The sequence below is a fragment of the Phalacrocorax aristotelis genome, chromosome 22 (genome assembly GCF_949628215.1).
Source record: "Phalacrocorax aristotelis chromosome 22, bGulAri2.1, whole genome shotgun sequence".
NCBI lineage: Eukaryota > Metazoa > Chordata > Aves > Suliformes > Phalacrocoracidae > Phalacrocorax > Phalacrocorax aristotelis.
The window spans coordinates 6,418,371-6,437,749 of record NC_134297.1 but is presented as its reverse complement, the minus strand read 5'-3'; the positions used below and the strand labels follow the sequence as shown (position 1 = coordinate 6,437,749).

The 19,379-nt window shown below is 43.3% G+C and overlaps 1 protein-coding gene across 7 annotated transcripts in view; it reads left to right on the top strand.

The window, feature by feature from the left end:
• PRDM10 (PR/SET domain 10) overlaps window positions 1–19,379 on the top strand; it is a 43,092-nt gene that overhangs the window by 1,401 nt on the left and 22,312 nt on the right. For 3 of the 7 annotated variants that reach the window (XM_075116378.1, XM_075116376.1, XM_075116374.1), the window contains exons 2-8: window positions 7,929–8,118; window positions 9,945–10,109; window positions 11,759–11,818; window positions 14,566–14,685; window positions 15,692–15,899; window positions 16,281–16,522; window positions 17,561–17,764. In XM_075116378.1, the coding sequence (XP_074972479.1) occupies window positions 8,026–8,118; window positions 9,945–10,109; window positions 11,759–11,818; window positions 14,566–14,685; window positions 15,692–15,899; window positions 16,281–16,522; window positions 17,561–17,764 (1,092 nt within the window). In that variant the 5' untranslated portion in view covers window positions 7,929–8,025. Of the gene's footprint in view, window positions 1–454; window positions 5,745–7,928; window positions 8,119–9,944; window positions 10,110–11,758; window positions 11,819–14,565; window positions 14,686–15,691; window positions 15,900–16,280; window positions 16,523–17,560; window positions 17,765–19,379 lie in introns of those variants that run through there. The other 4 variants (XM_075116377.1, XM_075116375.1, XM_075116379.1 and 1 more) reach the window with 4 other exon arrangements.

The window sequence follows — 19,379 nt, the reverse complement described above, 5'->3', positions numbered from 1 at the left end:
AAATATGCCCTGTCTTGTGGTCTGAGGTATGGTTGTAGCGTGTGGCTGTTTGACTTTGGGGACCTTGATACCTAGCTTTTGGTGTGGAGTTGCTGCGCCCCCCCCCCCCCCCGTGCCACAGTTGTGTGGAAGAACTATTAAGGGGAGCTTATTGTTAAGTTGGAATGGAAAAGCGAGGCCCTGGTGCTCTCTTTCAGAGCTACTCATCCTGAAAGGACAGCTATAAGATGCATGCCAGTGTTTGAGTTTCAACGGGAATAGAGGCTCTACTGAACTTTAGCTTTCTTCTGTTACATTTTGAATAATCCACTTTATTGTTTAAGTTAGATGATGAAATGCTAATGAATCATCATCTGATTTTTCAAGAGGGTTCTTTGGGTCTTTTGTGGAAATAAAGTAATTGGCAGCCTCAAGCCTTCTAATGCCTTTGTTTCGGGTGGGGGGAAGTAAGAGTTGTTATTTCTTGAGTCAATCCTTAAATGGAGAACTTCTCTCCCGAATGGCAATGATGCTTTTTGGCACTTTGCTGCGTGCAGGCTTCTTTTGTGTGTTAGGTGTTTAAAGTGAAGACAGCTTTATTATTGTGGCTGTGGGATGAGACATTGATGTCATTGCTGCCATTATTATCTGATGGAATAATTGATAACTTGTTTTTAGAGAGAAATGGGTCTGTGTTGTTGCTCGATCCCCTCTGGCACCCTTACCACTAACCTGCAAGGAGAATCCCTGGGCGAACTCGCTTGTGGTCATTTGCTCTGTAGTCAGCAGCTACTTCAAGTGTGTTTGTGACCACCTGCAGCTGCTGTCAGCTGTGTAAACTGAATTTTAATTGACTTATAAGTGTAGCTAATTATGGGGGCTGTTTTAGCACAGTGAATTTTGCTGTGACTTAAACATGAGATTGGGTCTGTTTGTCACTTTTGTTTCACACTAGTAAAACATATGGAAATAGAAGCTGTGTCATAGCCTTAAATTGGTGTTACGTGTTCAGTCCCCGCCTCTTTTAATGTACAGATAGCCTAATTTGTTCTCTGTGGCCTGCAGTACTCCAGAGAAGCGGCTATTGTGGAAGAGACAATTGGGTTGTTTCTTTATGTGCAGAAATAAGGTCGTTTTATCTTCTGAATCTTAAGAGCCTGAAGTAGCGGGGTGATTTGGTGCAGAGAGGGAGGGAAGATGCAGCGCCATCCACTTGGTAGGAAGGGGAATGACCTCCTCCTCCTTGTTGATGGTAGCTTTGAGAAGAGTTGCCTGAGCAGGAGAGGGGATGGGAGACACACAAGATGGTGAGAGGGGGCCAGAGGGGAACTGAGCGATGTGGTGGTGTTGGTGCAGTTTGGTTTTCTTTCTGTAAAAACCGAGTGCGCCCCCTTGACGGTTGCATACGCAGCACTGCAGGTTTTAATACAGATCTTTTGTTTTCTGTTTTTGGCCGTGTCATACTTTAAATAAGTTTTCCCTGTTTTATTGCTTTATTGTATTATTTATAAACCAAAACAATTAAGTAGAAAAGGGCACTGCCTCGAGCAGCCTGCGAATGGCAGCGCGTGTGATGCGAACAGGCGATGATGTCGTAGGGACCTTAGAGCATGAGACACTTGGAAGAAGATGACATGAAGGATGTGGTTGCGTGTTTGGGAAGCTGAGGACAGGAGGAAGAAATTAGTTGCTGGAGTGGATATATAGATGTTGAGCAAATGGGAGGAGAGGGGATCGAGTGAAGCGTGTGCGTGCAGGGGAGGGTAATTCGCTTGTCTCTTGGCACACTCAGAGGTGAGGGACGGACACGGTGATGAACGCGCAGTCAGACATGGTAACGGAAGCCTGGCCTTGCGGATCCAAGAGACCTCTTCCAGCTCACGGTTGCTTTGATGATTGATGTGCTCTAAGGATATAGATTGATTCTTTATGCACAATTGCAGTAACGAGTGAGTTTGTGTTTGGCTGAGCTTTTCTATTATATGTCTAAATAAATTGAAGCCCTTTTTCCTTTGGTGGAAATAAATAACTTTAGCTGCCCCAGCCCCATGTATGATTTCCATTTCTAACTCACCAGTAAAACATAAATACTGTGGCTATATATTACCTGATTATTAACATTCAGCCAAAATGCACCAGAGCCAGAGTTCCTTGAAACAATATGCGCTTTTGATAGATGAGAATGCGGAGGAGGAGATGGCAGTCGTGACTCAGTCCTCAATGAGGTTAGAAACCTTCTTGCCGCAATGAAAGCGCATTCTTGCCAAGGGATCTCAGGAAATGCACCGACTCTGCCTTCTAGGCAAGCTGGGGTAATTAACTTAAGTGTGGGATATAGCTTTTTGCAGGCATATGTGATGTTCCTTTTGAGCATAATAAATCATTTTCATATTAAAAGCTGGAGGAAGACCCATAGTCATACAAAAAAAGCAACAACCCCTTTTGTAACAATTCTTGCTGTCCTTGCATATGGTCGGCGATGGAAAAGAGTGGTGGGTGAGCTTAGTACTTAAAGGATTAAGCTAATAGCCCTTGCTATTATTGCTGCAGGGAACCCCAATCTATATGCAAGCCTCTCTTACACTGGGGAGTAAATCACATTAGCTGTTTTATGTGCCATTATTGTATAAGTGGATTCTCGTTTGAGATACTGCAGTGGCTTTATGGCTCCCTGAGCAGGGAGGTGGGCTTTTCCCCTTGCCCAGCTTTAATATTCCCCTGTTCTTCTCATCCCAGAGAGGGACAAAAAGGGATATTTGGCAGGCACTGGCTGGGGCGCTTTCCCAGCAGGATGCCCTTCATTAGGCTTGGAGGGGCTGCTGCAGATGAAGCCCCCAGTCTGTGTATCTCCTTGTGTAGTCCCAGCATTGAAAGAAATTGTCATTACTTAACAGCAGGTGTGCCCAGAAAATGTGGTTACACTTTTTTTTTTCTGTTGGTCCTTTTCTCTGAATTTTGGAGCCCAGCTTTCCTTTGAAGCACCGTGTGAGTATATTCAACTTGTATCAAAACATTGTTAGGTGCTGGATGCAAAATAAGGGTGACTTTGCTGGTTTTAGAGGTTTTTTCTTTTAAAGCGCTGTTTGCTCCCCTTCCCTGGGTGTTAGGGGCCATAGGTGCACCTGCAGGGTGACATGGCACGGGTGCTGCAATGTCCGAGGCTGCGGTGTCCTGCAAGGCTGACGAGGACGTTGCTGTTGGACAGGGAATGAGGCGCTTTGCCCTGAGCAGTGCTTTCTCATATTCTGGAGCTGAATACAATGGCTGGGGAAAGCTGCTGATTTAACAAGACCGCTTCAGAGAAAACAACATGCTGCAGGAACAGGAGAGAGGGGTTAGAGAGTATTGCAGTGGTCAAAAGGATTTTTTGAGTGAGTTTTCCAAAAAGAACTGTTCAGACAGATGCTTTCCAGGCTTCAGGAGCTGCAGAGGAGAAGCTTCACTGTTAATGAGATTTTTTTTGGATTGAATGTAAAAGGCCGTAGGTCTCTGACACCAGCAGGTCCCCAAGGGGTGTTGAGAAAAGGAAGGTCGATGTGAATGCGTAGTGAAACAACCCTGTTTTGTCTTGAAGAGGTGGTGGATTTACTTGCACTTACCTGATGAGGCAGACAGCTGGATATTACAGGTGCGTGGGCACGTAGGAGGATATTCTTCCTGCCCCGCGTGTCTGCCGACCGTGCTCCAGTTCTAATTGGGATGCTTTCCAGTTGTACCAGGTTGTTCCTGCACTGATAAGCCTTGCCGAGAGACAAGCACGGCCGCATGCTGGTGCCGCTTGTGAACTCCGAGCGTGCTTCCGCCTGTGAAAAACGTGGGCACGTTGTAGGGAGCTCAAGGGCAGCACCCATGGGTGCTGCCTCAGATACAGCTCCAGCAAACACAAGTCAGCATGAGCTTATCTTCCACTGGAGTAGATATTTTTTGTGCCAGGTTGTACACCAGAATTTGGGTGTCTGCAAGGTAGACATCAGTGCTGAATTAAATATGCCATTCTTCTTAAAGTAATGGGAGTTTTGTGGGTTCTTGACTCACTTTACATCTTGATTCACTTTATATGTGACATTCTGTGTCTTGCCACTGGTGTACTGGAGCAATACCAGCTTATATCTCTGCCTGTTACCATTTCAGCTTGTGTCATCATCACCCAGCATGGGCTGGGTGAGGCGTGCCTGCTATTCTGGGGAGGAAAATGCTGTCCTCGCAGTTTCTGTAAATGGTTTAGCCTCTCACATGTTGGCATTGCTTCCTGCTCACGAGCGTGCCTCTTCTCAGTTTGTACGTGAGCCTTGGAGTAGTGATGGAATTGCGGTTCATGTATTGGGTGGTGGGTCTTATAACATGCATGCATCCCTTGGACGCAGCAGAACTTCCCCTGCAGGTGCTCGCCTCTGCATTTAGCTTGTCTGACAGTGTCTGATGTGTGTGAGGTATGGGGAGAAAACCCAAAAAATCAATAATTGTAAAAGATAATCCGAAGGATAATCCATGGTGTGGAGAGCAAGCAGAGAGCGTTTCCTTGTGTGCCAGCTGTTAGGCAATGCTTATGCCCAAAGTCTCATGTTTGTTTCTGCTGAAAGAACCAGAAAAGCTTCTGGCTTCTTCTCAAACAGACACTTTGAGAAGAAATTAGTATTTTCTTTACCTCTCTCTCCCAAACTGGTGTTGCTAACAGGCTTAATGCAGATGCCGCATACCCCAACATACTCATCACGAGTCTTCTGCAGCTCATTTGAAAAAATACTGTGGCTGCGTGCTGAGCTGGACATCTGCTGCTTCCTTGTGCAGCGAGACGTCTCTGCTGAGAAAAGGCCACAGGGAAATCATTAAAATCTTGAGGCACTCTGGCTGTCGGTGTCATGGCTGTAATGGATACTGAGAGGGGGATTTAAGGAAGAAAATAAGATCATGCAGGATTAATGAGGGAGAGCATCCTATGGAGGACTAGTGAGCAAAGTTATTTTGGACTCTTCCGTCATCAGTATTGGAAAACTTACTGGGGGTTTGTTTCCTGGCAGTTTTGTTGTTGGCGACTTTGGACCAGGTCATGTTTTCTAGCTCCTGACCTTAACTGTGGGTCTCGTTTCACTATTGCCTTTCCTACCAGCCAAATTTCAGTGCTCGCTCCTGCCTCGGGCCCTCTTCATTGCCTGGCCTTGGGACCTCTTCGGGATGCGGCCTGTCTGCTCTTGCACCGGCTTCTCACTTGGCACATCCAATTTTCCAGGGAAATGTGCTTTCCTCTGTATTTTGGTGGTGAGAATTCACAGCAATCCAGTCTTCGGTAGGGGTGCATGCCAGAGAGGCGGATCCTAGGATGTGTTTTGTAGTACAGTAGCTGAAAGCATCAGCAAATCCTGCAGCTCCTAATATTGTCTGATTGCTATTGCTACGCAATTGGCTGGGCTGAGCAGTATATTTTTTTCATTTCTGTGAAGAACAGCGATAACACTGATGTTCGTAGAAACCACACCACCGAGCCACTGAATTTGGCCCACGTTGCTTAGTTTTTCATGGACGTTTCAGATTAATGCAACTTTTAGAACCATGGCAAATCTTGAAATGACACTTTTACTTCCTTTTCCAACTTTTAGTACTGTTTTTTTTGCAGATATGAATTTAAATGCCCAGTTTTGCCTATTAAAGACCTACCTGAACCCTTCGGTCTCCTTTCCACTCAAGTTGTAAATTATTTGTGCCAAAATGAGTCTGCAGCAGTGAGTCAGCATCTTCCTTCAGCCCTTCAATATCTGCTTGTAGGGAAGGTCAGCCAAAAACTCTGCTACTTGTTGCACCATGTGGAATTAGCCAGAATTGTGTCTTTCTCTTAACTCAATCACTGGTTAATTTAATTGCATTATTACTGACAGGATAATTGTTTTTTTTAAATACCAAACTTTAAACCTGTATCATTTATTTTTATTTTTCTAAGCAATTAGGTAATTGATTAAACTAATGACTATTGTTAGTGCAATTACCTGAATTGACTCTTGATTAATAATGACAGTCAAGAAAAAGAGCTGTTTGGGATAAACCAGTCAAAGAATAACAACAGGATAGGCCTTTAATTTTATGTAGAAGTTGTTGTTTGGATTATGGGACTGACATAAATGCTGTGCTGTTTCACACAAGCAGTTCTAGACTTCTCGGTGATCGTATGCCTGGTAAAATTAACGATGGAGTTCAGCGAAATTGGTGGATTAGCTATGAGAAAATCCCTGAGTTAATCCTTAATAGCATAGCAAGTAGCTTTGAGGTGCCTGGCTGAAAGGTGCTATGTAGGGATGGGTGATACTTATATATCAGAGCTTGTGTGTGCTGGAATGTGTATAAAAATAGTATTTATTTGTAAGTGACCCTGGCTTTCAACACTTGGAGAGCAATGCTGGTGTTTATTAGCGCTAATCGTTGTTTGTGGCACTTCATTCTTTTGCACTAAGGAGATCCCCTAGCTAAAGCATTGCGCACAGGTACGCGTGTTTCCTTTTGCCTTTTCTCTTAAGTGTTTTTTCTGGATGTTTTGTATCAAATAATATCAATGCAGGTAGGAATTTTGTCCCTTTATCCCAGAACCTAAGGGTGTATGTGTCTAATAAGAAATCAGAACAGCCACCGCACTGTTCCTTGGTCTCTGCACGCATGAGGGACTGTGTGGCACGCGTGTACTGTGTTGCTTGGCGTGAGCAAGCAAACGTTGGGCTCTAGTCACCAATAATGGCATGACTTACTGCCTAGCGATGCCCAGAAGTATCGTTCCCAGTTTTTCTTTGTATATGTGGAAGCAATATGATTCTTTTCCGCCATGCAGTTCAGTGATGTTAGCCTGAGACTTTTCTGTGCTATTGATTTACACATTCTGGCCAGGACCAGTGGTACAGTCAGTGCTCAGGTCTGCAAAGCTTATCCGTTGCTGGCAAAATCAGCAGAAGGCAGAAAGTGCTTGCTGCTTTCTCTTTTTTCATCATCTTTTTTTACTTTGTCAATGACAAGCCAACTGCTAGCATTTATGGCAATAAATTATGACTAAAAGAATTTGCATTTAAAATGCAAATGAATGAAAGCATCAGCAAGGAGCCTTCTGCTTTCTTCCTGGTGCACAGGCGGGGTACTGGCATTGGATCAGCCCAGCAAGGCACTCGGTATAAAATAAAGTTAATTGCACTGGTTGAAAAATGAAATGGCTTCAGCCTCGCACTAATTCCTGGGCCTGTGATTTAATATGACATTAGAGACGAAGGATTGGGAAGGTGCTGAACCACTGACTAAACCAATCACTGGGGCTGTAAATTACACTTTGGAGATTCCCACTGGCAGATTGAGAGGCCCCGATAAAATTGCAAGAGGTGAATAAAACCTAGGTTGGAAGCAATTTGTCTGGATCTTTGGGCTCATGTGAATTAGAGTTTTAGTTTCATTGTTCTTTTCCTAAAAGTTGTCTATTGTAACGCTGCCTGAATACCAACTGGGACTGCGGTTTTGCACAAGGTGAAAGCTGCCTGTGGATGTAAGCCAGTTGGTTCTTGAAGAAAACCTCTTTCAGATGAACCGAGAAGCTGGCGATGTCTCTACAAATGTAGTGTGTTCTTGCTGAAAGCTCTTGTTGTCAATTTTCTGCATCATTTATTGATTTCTGGCCCTGCAGGTGCCAGAAGGATAAGGTGAAGAGTATTTTGTGGACTGCCTGTGGCCAAGGAAAGAAGTGGAGGAGGAATTCAGTATAATCCTTCAGTGCAATAGTAGCAACGGTTGACTTGTTGTCTCCTTAATAGGACATGGAAAGTATTATGCGGCAGAATTGAGTGTGGTAGATGGGGAAAGCATGTGTTCGTGAAGCCAAGCCTGCTTTACTCTGGCAGTGTGTTGCTGAAGTGCCGTAGCTGATGATACTATCTCTGTTCCATGCGTCATGCTTGTTTAATATCTCCAACTCTTCTCTTTTTCTTTTATAGCCATGCTACTGAAGATTACCTTGTCTTCTGGAAGTAGAAACATAGTGAACAGATGAATCTATTCAGCCAGACATTCCTCCAGTAGATCTCTGTCCTCATGGAGCACCACAGCAGGGAGGAGATGGACTCAAAAGAGGAAAGTCCTCAGGTGTGGGCTGACTCTGCTCAGCAGGAGCAGAATACTGCTCAGGTGACTAGTGCCTTCCAGAGCGCTCGGTGTCTGCTCAGACCGGATCGGGCTCGGTACGGTGGCTCAGCAAGCAGGCGTTCCCATTTGACCGCTTCTTATGGTCTGGAAACTCAGCTTTCATTTGAGGAGAAATACAGACATGTCTGTGGTGATTTCAGATGAAAGCGTCAGAAAGTGGGCTGTGCAAACCGCAGCAGTGAATGCACAGACATCTGAAACAAACTAAATGCAACCAGCCAGCAGCTGTGGAAGTTCCAGTGTCCCAATATATGTATAACCTTGTGGGAAAGTGAAAGTGTATCCAGATTAATGAATATTAACAAAATCTGTGGTCTGTTGTGGCCCATTTTGATGGCATCAGTCAAATCAGCTGGAACTGTGGGTGGACCTTGGGGAAAGTAATATGTATACTTTTTTTCCAGTCAGACATCTGGGTAGTGGGGAAGGGAGAAATGGTAATTGTTAGTGACTAATACAGTTGGGTTCTGATGTATGCAGCTAGTCCTTCTGTCTCTGAGACAGTGCAGCTGAGAGTTTCCAGAAGACTGTAAATTGATTTATTCTTTTGATATGTTACGAAGAGGGTGCTCCATGTCATTTGACCCACAAGTCGAGAAATTCTGGCTCTCCTGGTAATTTCCAGCTTAGAAATTTGCAGAGAAAGGCACTTTTCAATGGCCTGTGTTGCATTATCTGTACAGTGGGATAACTGTACTGTTGGTTGCACATGGCAGTTACAAGGCTTAATTAGTACTTGCAGAGTGCTCTCCAAACATGAAATGCTGCACGCGTCCTTACCGTAGTGTTTGCGTGAGGATTTATTGTATGGAGTAGGCACTGAGCATCCTTGCGGGAGTACCAGCTGTCTTCTAAAACTAAAGGTGAAAGGTGAAACAAAGTAAATAAAATGGCACAAGTTTTTTTCTTTCACATATTTTTATGTGAAAACGTTTTCTGTGAGTATGGATGCTAAAACTAGGTTTCCTCCGAACTGCCCCACTTTACCCATGCACTGAAAATGGTTTTCAGCATGTATAGGGTGTCAAAAGATCAACACGTTCCTACTGCCACTCGAATTAAACAAGCTGGAATACTGGAATACTTAATGTAGGCCACTGATCATCATTTATAACCGTAATGTTCTGTCAAAATCAGCTTCTTTGGATTTAAACTGCTGCCCTAGACGTAACTTGTTCCAGTAGTCCTTGGAATCATTGCTTAATGTTACAGTTATATGTTTCTCTGTTTAAATAGTTAAATTTTCTACTGATGCTGCATATCTGTACTAGGGAGAAGCAATCCAACATACACTATTGTTTCCTCATGATGGTGCAATCCTGTTACTTGAAGCAGTATCAAAGTTAATAGGTTCTGTTAGCCGTTCATCAAAAGGAAAGAATTGCCTCTAACTACAGAACTAGCTGAAGGAAGTAATTATCATAAATCCAGAAAGGAATATGAGCATAAAGGGGAAACAATATACCAATAAATCCCATAGATATACCAGTTCAAATCTGAACTTTCTTCCTCTTACGAATTTTCAAAGTGTCATGCAATAACTAAGAATGGGAAGGTGCCCTTTATACAGGTTAGGTATTGGGATAAAATGCAGAGTAAAACTGACGTTTGCTCTCATGTCCGGCTTTCTGTGTTGCTGGCATAAATCAGATGAGGTTTTAAATGTGTGTGTTGAAAACAGTTGGCTGGGGCACAAGGTGCTCTCTGCTTTCCAAGGCACCGCTGCCCCAGATATGTTTTGTGTTGTGACCCATATGTGTATGACTGGGGAAGTTTCACTCCAGGATCTGTTTTTTTTCCTCTTCCAGGTGCACTTTGTCCCTGAGGGCGGGACAGTGGCACAGATTGTGTACAGTGATGAGCAGGACCGTCCCTCGCAGCAGGTGGTCTACGCGGCGGATGGCACCTCCTACACCTCCGTGGACACCTCGGAGCACACGCTCGTTTACATCCATCCTGTGGAAGCTACGCAGGCATGTGTGGTTCTGAGCCTGCCCTGTTTTGGCACCTAGAAAATGAAAGGATCTTGTTTGAAATTAAAGCCAGCTACCAGCCAAGTGATCTGACTGGAAAATAGCAGGCAGTTGCTCTTAACACTTTTTTTTTCTGCCCATTGCTGATCAGGGACTTCATGCTGTTCATTTGTCTGATGTGCAAATGTGGTAATCAAAGAATACCGAGGCTATGAATTACGAAATGCTGGTTATTTCACTGAAGGTGGATGAGATAATTAAATCAAAGGTGTTTTCCAAAACATGGATAATCTCTGCAGAAATGCTGCCTCTGCTGTATTCGCTAAAATGCTAAGAGCAATCTGTGTGTCTTCTGGAAGAGTCCTTGTTTTGCATAGCGCAGTTATAATAATTGATAGTTACAATAACAGTCGTGTCTCTTTGCAGAGCATCTGAGTGTATTTGCTCTAGTTTTGCAGTGTCTCTTCAGAGAAGTTGTTGATTTTGTAGACCTGGGTTCTTTTTCTTGAGAATTATATCAAACACCCTTTATTTTCTGACAGCATGTGTTTATATGGGGTTAATAGGGTATGCATCTGTATCTCTGTGGACAGATAAAAAAGGGGGAACAGGCATGCTTTGTCAAGAACATTTTATATTGTCTTTGCTGATAGGACAGATTAGCAATGCTATGAGGTGCACGTACCTGACACCCCCAGCAGTGCTGGCGTAGCCTCGTGCGGCGTGCTCTCCCTAGTGCGGTTCTTAGCTGTTATATAAAAACAATGCCTACGTGGTGGGATGTTCTGAGAGGATGAGGTATTTTGAGAGGATGTCTCCAACAAAGTTACTGACCGAGTAACTCCAAACCTCTGAATACTATCCTTTTTGTCAAAAGGAATGTAGCATTAAGACGCTGCCACGCAACTGAGATGAAATTATCAAAGCGCTAGTGGAATTCGTATTATGCCGTGCCTTATTTTGTTGGAGCCAGTCCGCTACAAGCTCAGGAATTTCAAGTTTTGGCCAAATAAGTAAGGCTGACCTCAGTCAATACTTAGTTTTCATCTGAGTCTTGCTTTTCCCTCAGGGGAAGCCCTCCCATCAGGCCTGTTCCTGCAGGCTACTGTAAGAATATTGGAGTTGGTGTGTCTTCTATGAAATTAAAAAACTGACATTCTGGCCTGATCAAAATCACATGTAGGAGATGCCTGATGCTTTCTTCTGAGGAGCTCACTTGTGAATTTGCAGAAAGAGAAAGTTTAGTCATCTTCTGTCCTTTAATAGTCATCTTCTGTCCTGCCCTCAAGTATTACTTAGCTTTCATACAGCTATTGAATTTAATTCTGTAGAATTCAGTAAATTGGCAATTGGCAAAGTGATTTTGTATTTAAAAAAGAAAAGTCCCATGAAGCGCTTCAAGTATATAGATGAAAAGTGCCACATGAATATGATATTATCTTTTTATGGAGCACTACCTAATTTTAGTTGAACCTCTAGGCGTGTAGGTTCACATGGGTAAGTTGAATTAGTCTGCTGTGGCAATAGGCACGTTGGAAGTTAGCAGAGGATCAAATGTAGATCACTTCTTGGTGGCAGGGTAATATTTGTGTGAGTTGGAAGTAAACAACCCCAAGGCCGGTTTGATAAGCCTTTTTCACTTTGTCTAGACTCTGTTTACAGATCCATCCCAAGTGGCTTACGTCCAGCAGGATGCCACCACCCAGCAGGTAAGAAGGAGGCATTATTTTCCTTGGGCCTGAGACCGTAAGGGAACTGTTAGCCAGGGTAAAGGGGCACTGTGGTGGTACTAGAGCATAATAACTATCTCTGAACTCATCAAATGGCAGTCATCAGTCATGTATGGTCATCCCAGTGATCAGGGGCAAAAAGCTTATGATAACAAGTCGCTATTCTCTTGGCTAGTTTGTTCATGAGTGACAATAAAAAGAGATTTTGAGGTTTTTGGTTTTGTTTTTTAAATTAATGTTCAACAAAAATACTAATTTGCTGTCCCAGATATAAAGAAAAATCTTTTAACAGTGTCCCTTTAAAGTCAGCAGGCTGATGTGGCTGACCTTATTGTAATGTTGTTCTGGAAAGACTGGGTCCTTGTACAGCTTCTGATCCGAATGCCTTTAAATTCGTGGAAGATTCTCAAGGGATAGAAATTTTGGATCAAAATCTAGATTAACCAGAAACTTCGCAGGAAATGAATCATAAAACCTGAAGAAGTTCAATTACCAGTTCCTTTACCTTACCAGGGCATCCTAGGTCTGATGTGCTTGCCTGTGTGAGGTGGGCTAGGAACAGAATAAAACCAGAGCCTGTGTTTATAAGGTGTTGATGATGCCAAGTTTTGATAATTCTTCTTTTCTCATCCGTCACGGATGGGAGGGTTTTTATTGCAAACTCCTGGTTTCTTTGGGGACTACGTTGTGGTAATCGGGTCCAGGTGCTTCCAGCTCTACATCTCTAGTTCAAATTCTCCGCTTGTCATAGGGATTTAAAATCATTACTGCTTGGTGAGTCTTTAATGGCACGTGTGAATTGACATGTTAGATCTGAATTGTTACTAACGCTGTCATTGAAATGCGTATTTATTGACAGTCTTGAGGCAGAGTGAGGGGTTGAATGTGCACTGAAAGTAAATTTTATTCTTGCTAAAAGACCTTCTAAACTGTTGGGGCAGAGGCAGGAAACAATATGATTGATGCAGGAAAGGTGCTACCTGTTTTCTTCCAGTTCTCTGGAGGTATTTGGAGTGTCATTCTGGAATTTCTTGCCACCTCAGCTTCCTTGCGTTAAGAAACCAAAAAATCAGATTTAATTGTCTTAAAGCTCATTTAACAAATATATGATCTAATTAAAAGCAGAGATTGCTTCTGTGTGCAGTGCAAATGACCCTGGCAGCAGAGGTGGCGTGTCATTACTATCCCAGGTTGAGTATCAAGGGTGTGAGCCCTTGTCTGTGTCCTCAGACCTTCTTCCCCTCCAACACTGTCTTGACAGCAGTCCCAGTGGAGACATTCATTTGCTTGTGAATGCTTAGTCCCTCATTATGGCAGCTCCTGCCTTTGCAGGTGTTTTTACATGAACATTTTATGTGGGACATCCCTGAACTGACAACAAATGTTAAAATAATATTTAAACCTCCTCTTTCAAAAGGAACTTTATCTTAAAGAAATTGAAACGTTTTTAAAATAATGCCTATATTTCTAGCAGTGTCTGACATGGAAGTGAAAGCAAGGATACGTTTGAAGTGTGATTAGTAGTCAGAAATGGTAATATGAGGTACAAATAGACACAAGCTTGCGTGAACCTCTCATCGCTGGCAGATCTGGAGGTGTGCCATTGAATAATGATGCCTCTTCTGTTGCCGTTTGGCATCAGAAATGTCAATACCAGACAGCTTGGTTCAGCTGTCGCCTTGGTGGTTTCCTCCTTGCTGCCACACGATTCCCCGAAGTCTTTCTGCTGAAGTTTTTAAAGGGTTTTGTAAATTACTCTTAAGACCTATTTAAACAGAACAGCTAGATTTGAAGTTTTAAGACTGTCTATCTGCTTATGTTAGGGATTTTCTTGTCTGCTCCTTCACTGTTGGCACAATTTGCTGTTCTCAGTTTTATCTGCTATTTATTAAACCCTCTGTAGAGGGGCAGGGGATGCAATTCTAGTGGAAAAGCTGTTTAACAGTCAGAGGCACAAAGCAGAAGCCACACGGTGTTGACTAGAGAAGGATGAAAAGTCATGTGTGATAAGGGTGCAAATTCCTGTAAAGATCAGCAGGAAACAAAAGACAGGAAAAAAGATTCTTGGGCTCTTCATTCTGCTGTTTTATTGCTGGGTGGATGGGAGCAGTGTGGAGATATGCATTCATTTTCTTGCTACTACAAAAAAAGAAAAAAAACCCAAAAATGCATAGTGTGATCAAACAATGTAAAGAATAATTGTTGGAATCCTCTCATTTGAGTGCTTGATCTCCCAATGAGTTTCATACACCATCTTGCTTTTATAATGGGTCTTGGTTGGCTTGAGAAGGGAGGAGGATAGGCAAAAAAGCAGACACTTCTTTTTCCTTCTTTACCTTTTCCTTAAAAAAAGAAGTAAATTTGGAGATAGAAGAGCAAAAGACCCCAAATCACTGGTTTTACCAAAAGCTGAAGAGCTCCTTACATCTCTTTTTAGTGCACTTTGAACCCTGGCTGGATAGGATCTTAGTTTAAATCCAAAAGTGGGAGATAGGAAATTCAAAAGCTGCAAAATCTAGACTGAGTTTTGAAGCCTTTCCTGTTGCCCTGGGGTCTGCAGGTTTTGTCCAAGTCCATAATCCCTACTTTAAAAGAAAAAAAAAACATTAATGCTGCAGGTTTTGATCTAGTGTAGGACTCCAGGGAGCTTTGCATGCAGGGCACTGCCCGTATGTAAGTGACTGATGGAAATGACGCAGCGCTAAAATGAGTGCCTATAATTTTAGGTAACTGTGCTCTTGCCTGCTGCTGCTCAGAGCATGAATCCCACCAACCTGTCCGTGCTCGGCAACGTTGCCGAATCCCCCCAGCAAATGGCTCTGGAGCAGGGTCCACAAGCAGATAGAGTAAGTTGCCAGGCACCCTTTTCTTTTAAATGTACGAGTACACTGATTTCATTGCTCCATTGTCTCAGGGGATGAACTATGTCTGAGTGAGATGGGAGGAGATGCGAGAAACCGTAGCACAGATTTGTACTGTCTTTCATAGTCTCACCATGGAATGTGTGGGGTTTTTTTTAGGGAGAGATCATGTATTTAATATACAGAGAAACCTGTTGTACAGATTGTTCTGTCTTGAGCAGCCACCTTAAAATACCCCTCGCAGCTTTGAAAAGCAAAGTTAACAGAAGGTGTAATGCTGACTGTCACATAGGACCAACATCCACTGGGTCTCTTTGCCAGTCTTTTAAGACAGCTTTCCTGTGCGTAGCATTTCTTGTTCTCTACCTGAGAAACTGGCTTGGGTGATGGAATACTTTGTGCAGCGCCCTTCAATTAATTTTTGCTTTTTTATACGGAAAGAAAGGGATAAACTTTAAAATTAGTGAGAGAACACAATGCCTGCAGCTGTCCTCCGTGTCCCATAGTTTATATCTAGTCCCTGTGTTGTCTCATCCCTTGTTGATCTCTACATGTGTGCTCTGGGGATTGTTCTTGTTTGATTGGCATGTGATCTTTTCTCTCCTATCATACAAAGTGTAGGATTCTCTCACTCATACGGAAGAAGTTAAAGCTTTAGGCTCTAGATAATTTCCACAGAGCCTGGACTTTGTTTCAGACCTTCTGTGAGGGTCCAGAACTTCTCAGATTTCAGTTTCTTCTCCTAAGTCAGTCCTTGACAGGGTAGAGCTAGGTAGTGACACAGCTGTCCTGAGCGAGGCTGTTGGCGGCAGTGATGCGAAACATCCCTCAGCAATCATTTGTCGTGTCGCTTTGCTGTCCCTTGTCCTTCTTTCCATTGCCAAAGGAAACAGAAAGGGTAGGCTAGCAAGGACCTTCGTTGCTTGTCTTTGTAGGAGTTCTTTTTCCTCGTGAATCAATTTTGATTGTCTGCTGTGAATTCTCTCCTCAGGCATCGTTACCGGTGCATAACCAGGTGTTACCTCCTATGGAGGCAGTGGATGGTTCTGACCCTTTAGCACCTCTGCAGAATCAAATGGAAAGGATGGAAACAAAAGAGGAAGATGATGAGGATGAAGATGAGGATGAAGATGGGGATGACACTGACATGGATGAATGGGATCCAGATCCACCTCGACCCTTTGATCCCAATGATTTGTGTAAGCGCATATAGTAGTATGTAGTGTATCAGCTGCCCTCCCCTGTTCTCTTCCCCTCTATCAGCCCTCCAGTAAATGGAGTTGGAAGCCATTCAGGCTGTAGTAGTGATAGGTAAACCCTTTATACCCAGAAATGTAGACTCATATTAGCCTGCTTTACTGAAAAGACAAGATTCTGTCTCAGGTGGAGTCTCTGAGCTGCTTTGTTCTTCACTTTGCAGGAGGCTGCCCTCTCCAATGTTTTAAAATGTAGACAGGCTATTGGAATAAATGTTCCCACAGCTGAGCCAAAGATGTTTAGCGGGAGATAAGGCTGTCTCTTCTGAGCTGGTGCGCGAGTGTCTGCCTGACGGTTGTGTCCTCTCTGACTTTGTGTTGTAGGGTGTGAAGAGTGCAATAACGCACACCCCTCTGTGTGCCCAAAACATGGACCTTTGCATCCAATCCCAAACCGGCCTGTGCTGACCAGGGCGAGAGCCAGCCTCCCCTTGGTGCTCTATATAGACAGGTTTTTGGGAGGTGTGTTCTCCAAAAGGCGTATCCCGAAACGCACGCAGTTCGGACCTGTAGAAGGACCCCTGGTGAGACAAACCGAGCTCAAGGACTGCTATATTCATTTGAAGGTAAGGGGTTGTGTGCACGAGAGGAGATTGATCAGTTTGTGCCTCAGCTTTATTTTTCACTAATTTTGTTGCTCTGCCTTGATCAGATCCTTCCCTAGATGTTCTTTTGTTACTCCCATCCCTGAATGTAACTCAGAAATACCCAGATTGCTTTGGCTTCAGATCTACCCTGTTGTTCAGGGAGACACTGTAATCGTGGTGAATATTCTGGCACTATGGCGTTATGATATATAGGATGTGTAACGTGGAATGCTGTGATTCACGCTCACGTGGGCTGAAGCAGCATCTGTACATAAAAATAGCTGCCCCATCTGAGGATGTTTTGCAACCATTATTTTGTGTCATGCTGTAACCTAAGTTAAAAATAATTTTCTTCCCCTCCTCTCCCCTACAAGGCGTAGGGGAGAGGAGAGATTTCTCCTCTTCCTCAAGCCAAGTTGTAGATGTTGAGGTATCATGGATTTGACTGACTTTATCCATTTACTGGTTCCGTTATAGGACTTGGTCCTTTATTTGCTGGAGATTAGGTCTGCAGTCTTAGGAGCGCTGGTCTCTGGTCAGCGTCTGACAAGGAAGCTGGGAGGCAAATTCAGTAACCCAACAGAAGTTCAGCTAAAGAAGCGCTGCTTCCAGCTTTAGGCAGTGTCACAAGTCAGGAAATGAAAGGAGAAGTGGGTCTGACAGAAACATCTGACAACTGATGCTGTACAGCCTACTAAAGCTACGGTTTCTTGTGTGCCTCATTTATAGCCACATGTCAAGTAGGGTGCCTGACCCTCTTAATGAACGCTTCTAGCCCTGGAAGAAGCCATGGAAGGGTCTGTTGTGTCTCCTTAGTTAAATCTCAACCTGGTTTTAAGTATTTTTCGAAGTGCTGCCTGTTTCTGGATCCCTGTTAGCAAAGGGAAGATGAGCTATGCCTTTGTTCCTTTCCTAATGTAAAAGTTGCATGGTGACAGTAGGTTTTTTTAGAAACTCAAATTCTTTTGAACCTGCTGCCAGGCAGTTACAGTGATATGTAATTGGGTTTTGCTACAGGTGTCTCTTGATAAGGGTGACCGAAAAGACAGAGATTTGCAAGAGGACCTGTGGTTTGAACTTTCTAGCGAGGCGCTCTGTAACTGGATGATGTTTGTGCGCCCAGCTCAAAACCATTTGGAGCAGAACCTGGTAGCGTATCAGTACGGCCACCATATTTACTACACAACCATTAAAAACGTGGAGCCCAAGCAGGAACTCAAGGTATGGCATCGCTCGTGTTTCGTGACTGATTTTTCTAGTGATGAAATAAAATCTTAGAGTTGCTACCTAGTAAGTGCATCTGCAAGTGCCAGAGATGATTGCTGTAAATAGTTTCAGGGCTTTTTTCCTCTGATAAAGCACATGATGGCCTGAATCAAATGTCACCGAAGTCAGTAAGTAGTTAGCCACCAAATTAGGGATCTAAATGAGCTTCGGCTGAGGTATAAAATGAAGAAGTTTAAAATAAGAGCATGTAAATGATTTGTCTGTCACTGTCATGCTTTACACTGCCTATATTTTGCTGATGCAATCTAATTTTTATTGCAGCAGTCTTATTCTTTTTAGTTCTGGATGCCCTTTCCAGTTAGTCCTGTGTGCCCTTGACTTGTTTTCTGGTGCCTTAAGTGAATATGGTCTCTCACTTTACCTGGCTTTCCTGGAACTTTTGAAACTTTGCATGTGGAAAATGATAAAGGATATTGTGACTTCCCTGTGAGTTACTTTTTGTTCCCTCTAAAAATGTATTGATTACTTTGAGCTCAAAGCAGCGTTGCTGGCTGAGGTGGCCGTTGTTTTCAACATCTTTTGGGGAACTGGGGGTAACAAAAAAAATCTTTGGTATCAGGAAATGGTTTGTTCTTCAAATCTCTTCTTGCATTTAAATTTCAACAATCTAACAAAAAAAACCACTTTTAAACACGCTTAGCTAAACCAGGGCAAAAGCCTGCTTATACACTTGTTGCTGGTTTTTGAGTGGGATTCTTTTTAGTTTCTCTGAAATCGGTCCTTAACAAGGTTTCTAGTGATTCAGCTTAACCAAATGAATACGTTTTAACTGTATCCAAACATCATTTTCTCAACAGTTTTTAAATCAATTTGAAATCAGACTCTAATTAAATCTGTACAGACCTGCCTGTAGAAGAATCATTTTTCTTGCTTCGTGTGTTAGTAGCGTCTTTTGGGGTAAAATTGGTTTGATAACTGAAAGCTAATTACCTAGGCTCTGTAATGGGTTTTCCTCCCCAAGCAGATGTAGGGCATTTGTATAAACCCTGTCCAGAGATTGGACTAGGAGGATCAGTCAAAGTTGAGAACTTGAGTTGCATGACAGGTGAGTAGTCCAGGAGCTCCCGGCTTCCTTCTTTGTCCAGCTAGTGAGGTGCCTGCAAAGTAACCTGCACCTGCCAGGGAGTCTTTGAAGGAGTCAGAAGTGCCACTCACTGCTGCTATGAAAATGCCTGTGGCCCACTACAAGTTTAAACTTGCCTGGGCCTTTCCTGCTGAAAATCTGTTCATGCCTTCTTCAAGAAATCTCTTCTAAAACTGAACCTTTTTAATCAAACAGTAAGACAAAATGAGAAATGATGCAAGAATTCTCAGCTCAATGTGAGCATCTGCTTCTAGGCGCTAATAAACCTTGTCTTTCTGCCTCCTGTGGTTTTCTCTGCTGAAGGCTTCCTAAATCCCTTGTGTAACGAAAGCAGGTCCAGCATGCTGCAGCCTGGCAGTTCTTTGTGTTGGGAAGCAGGGCCATATTGCTCCAATCCTTCAGAAGTTCAGAAACACCTTAAATGAGTGTCTGTGGATGGTGCTGCCTATTGTCAATGCAAAGAGA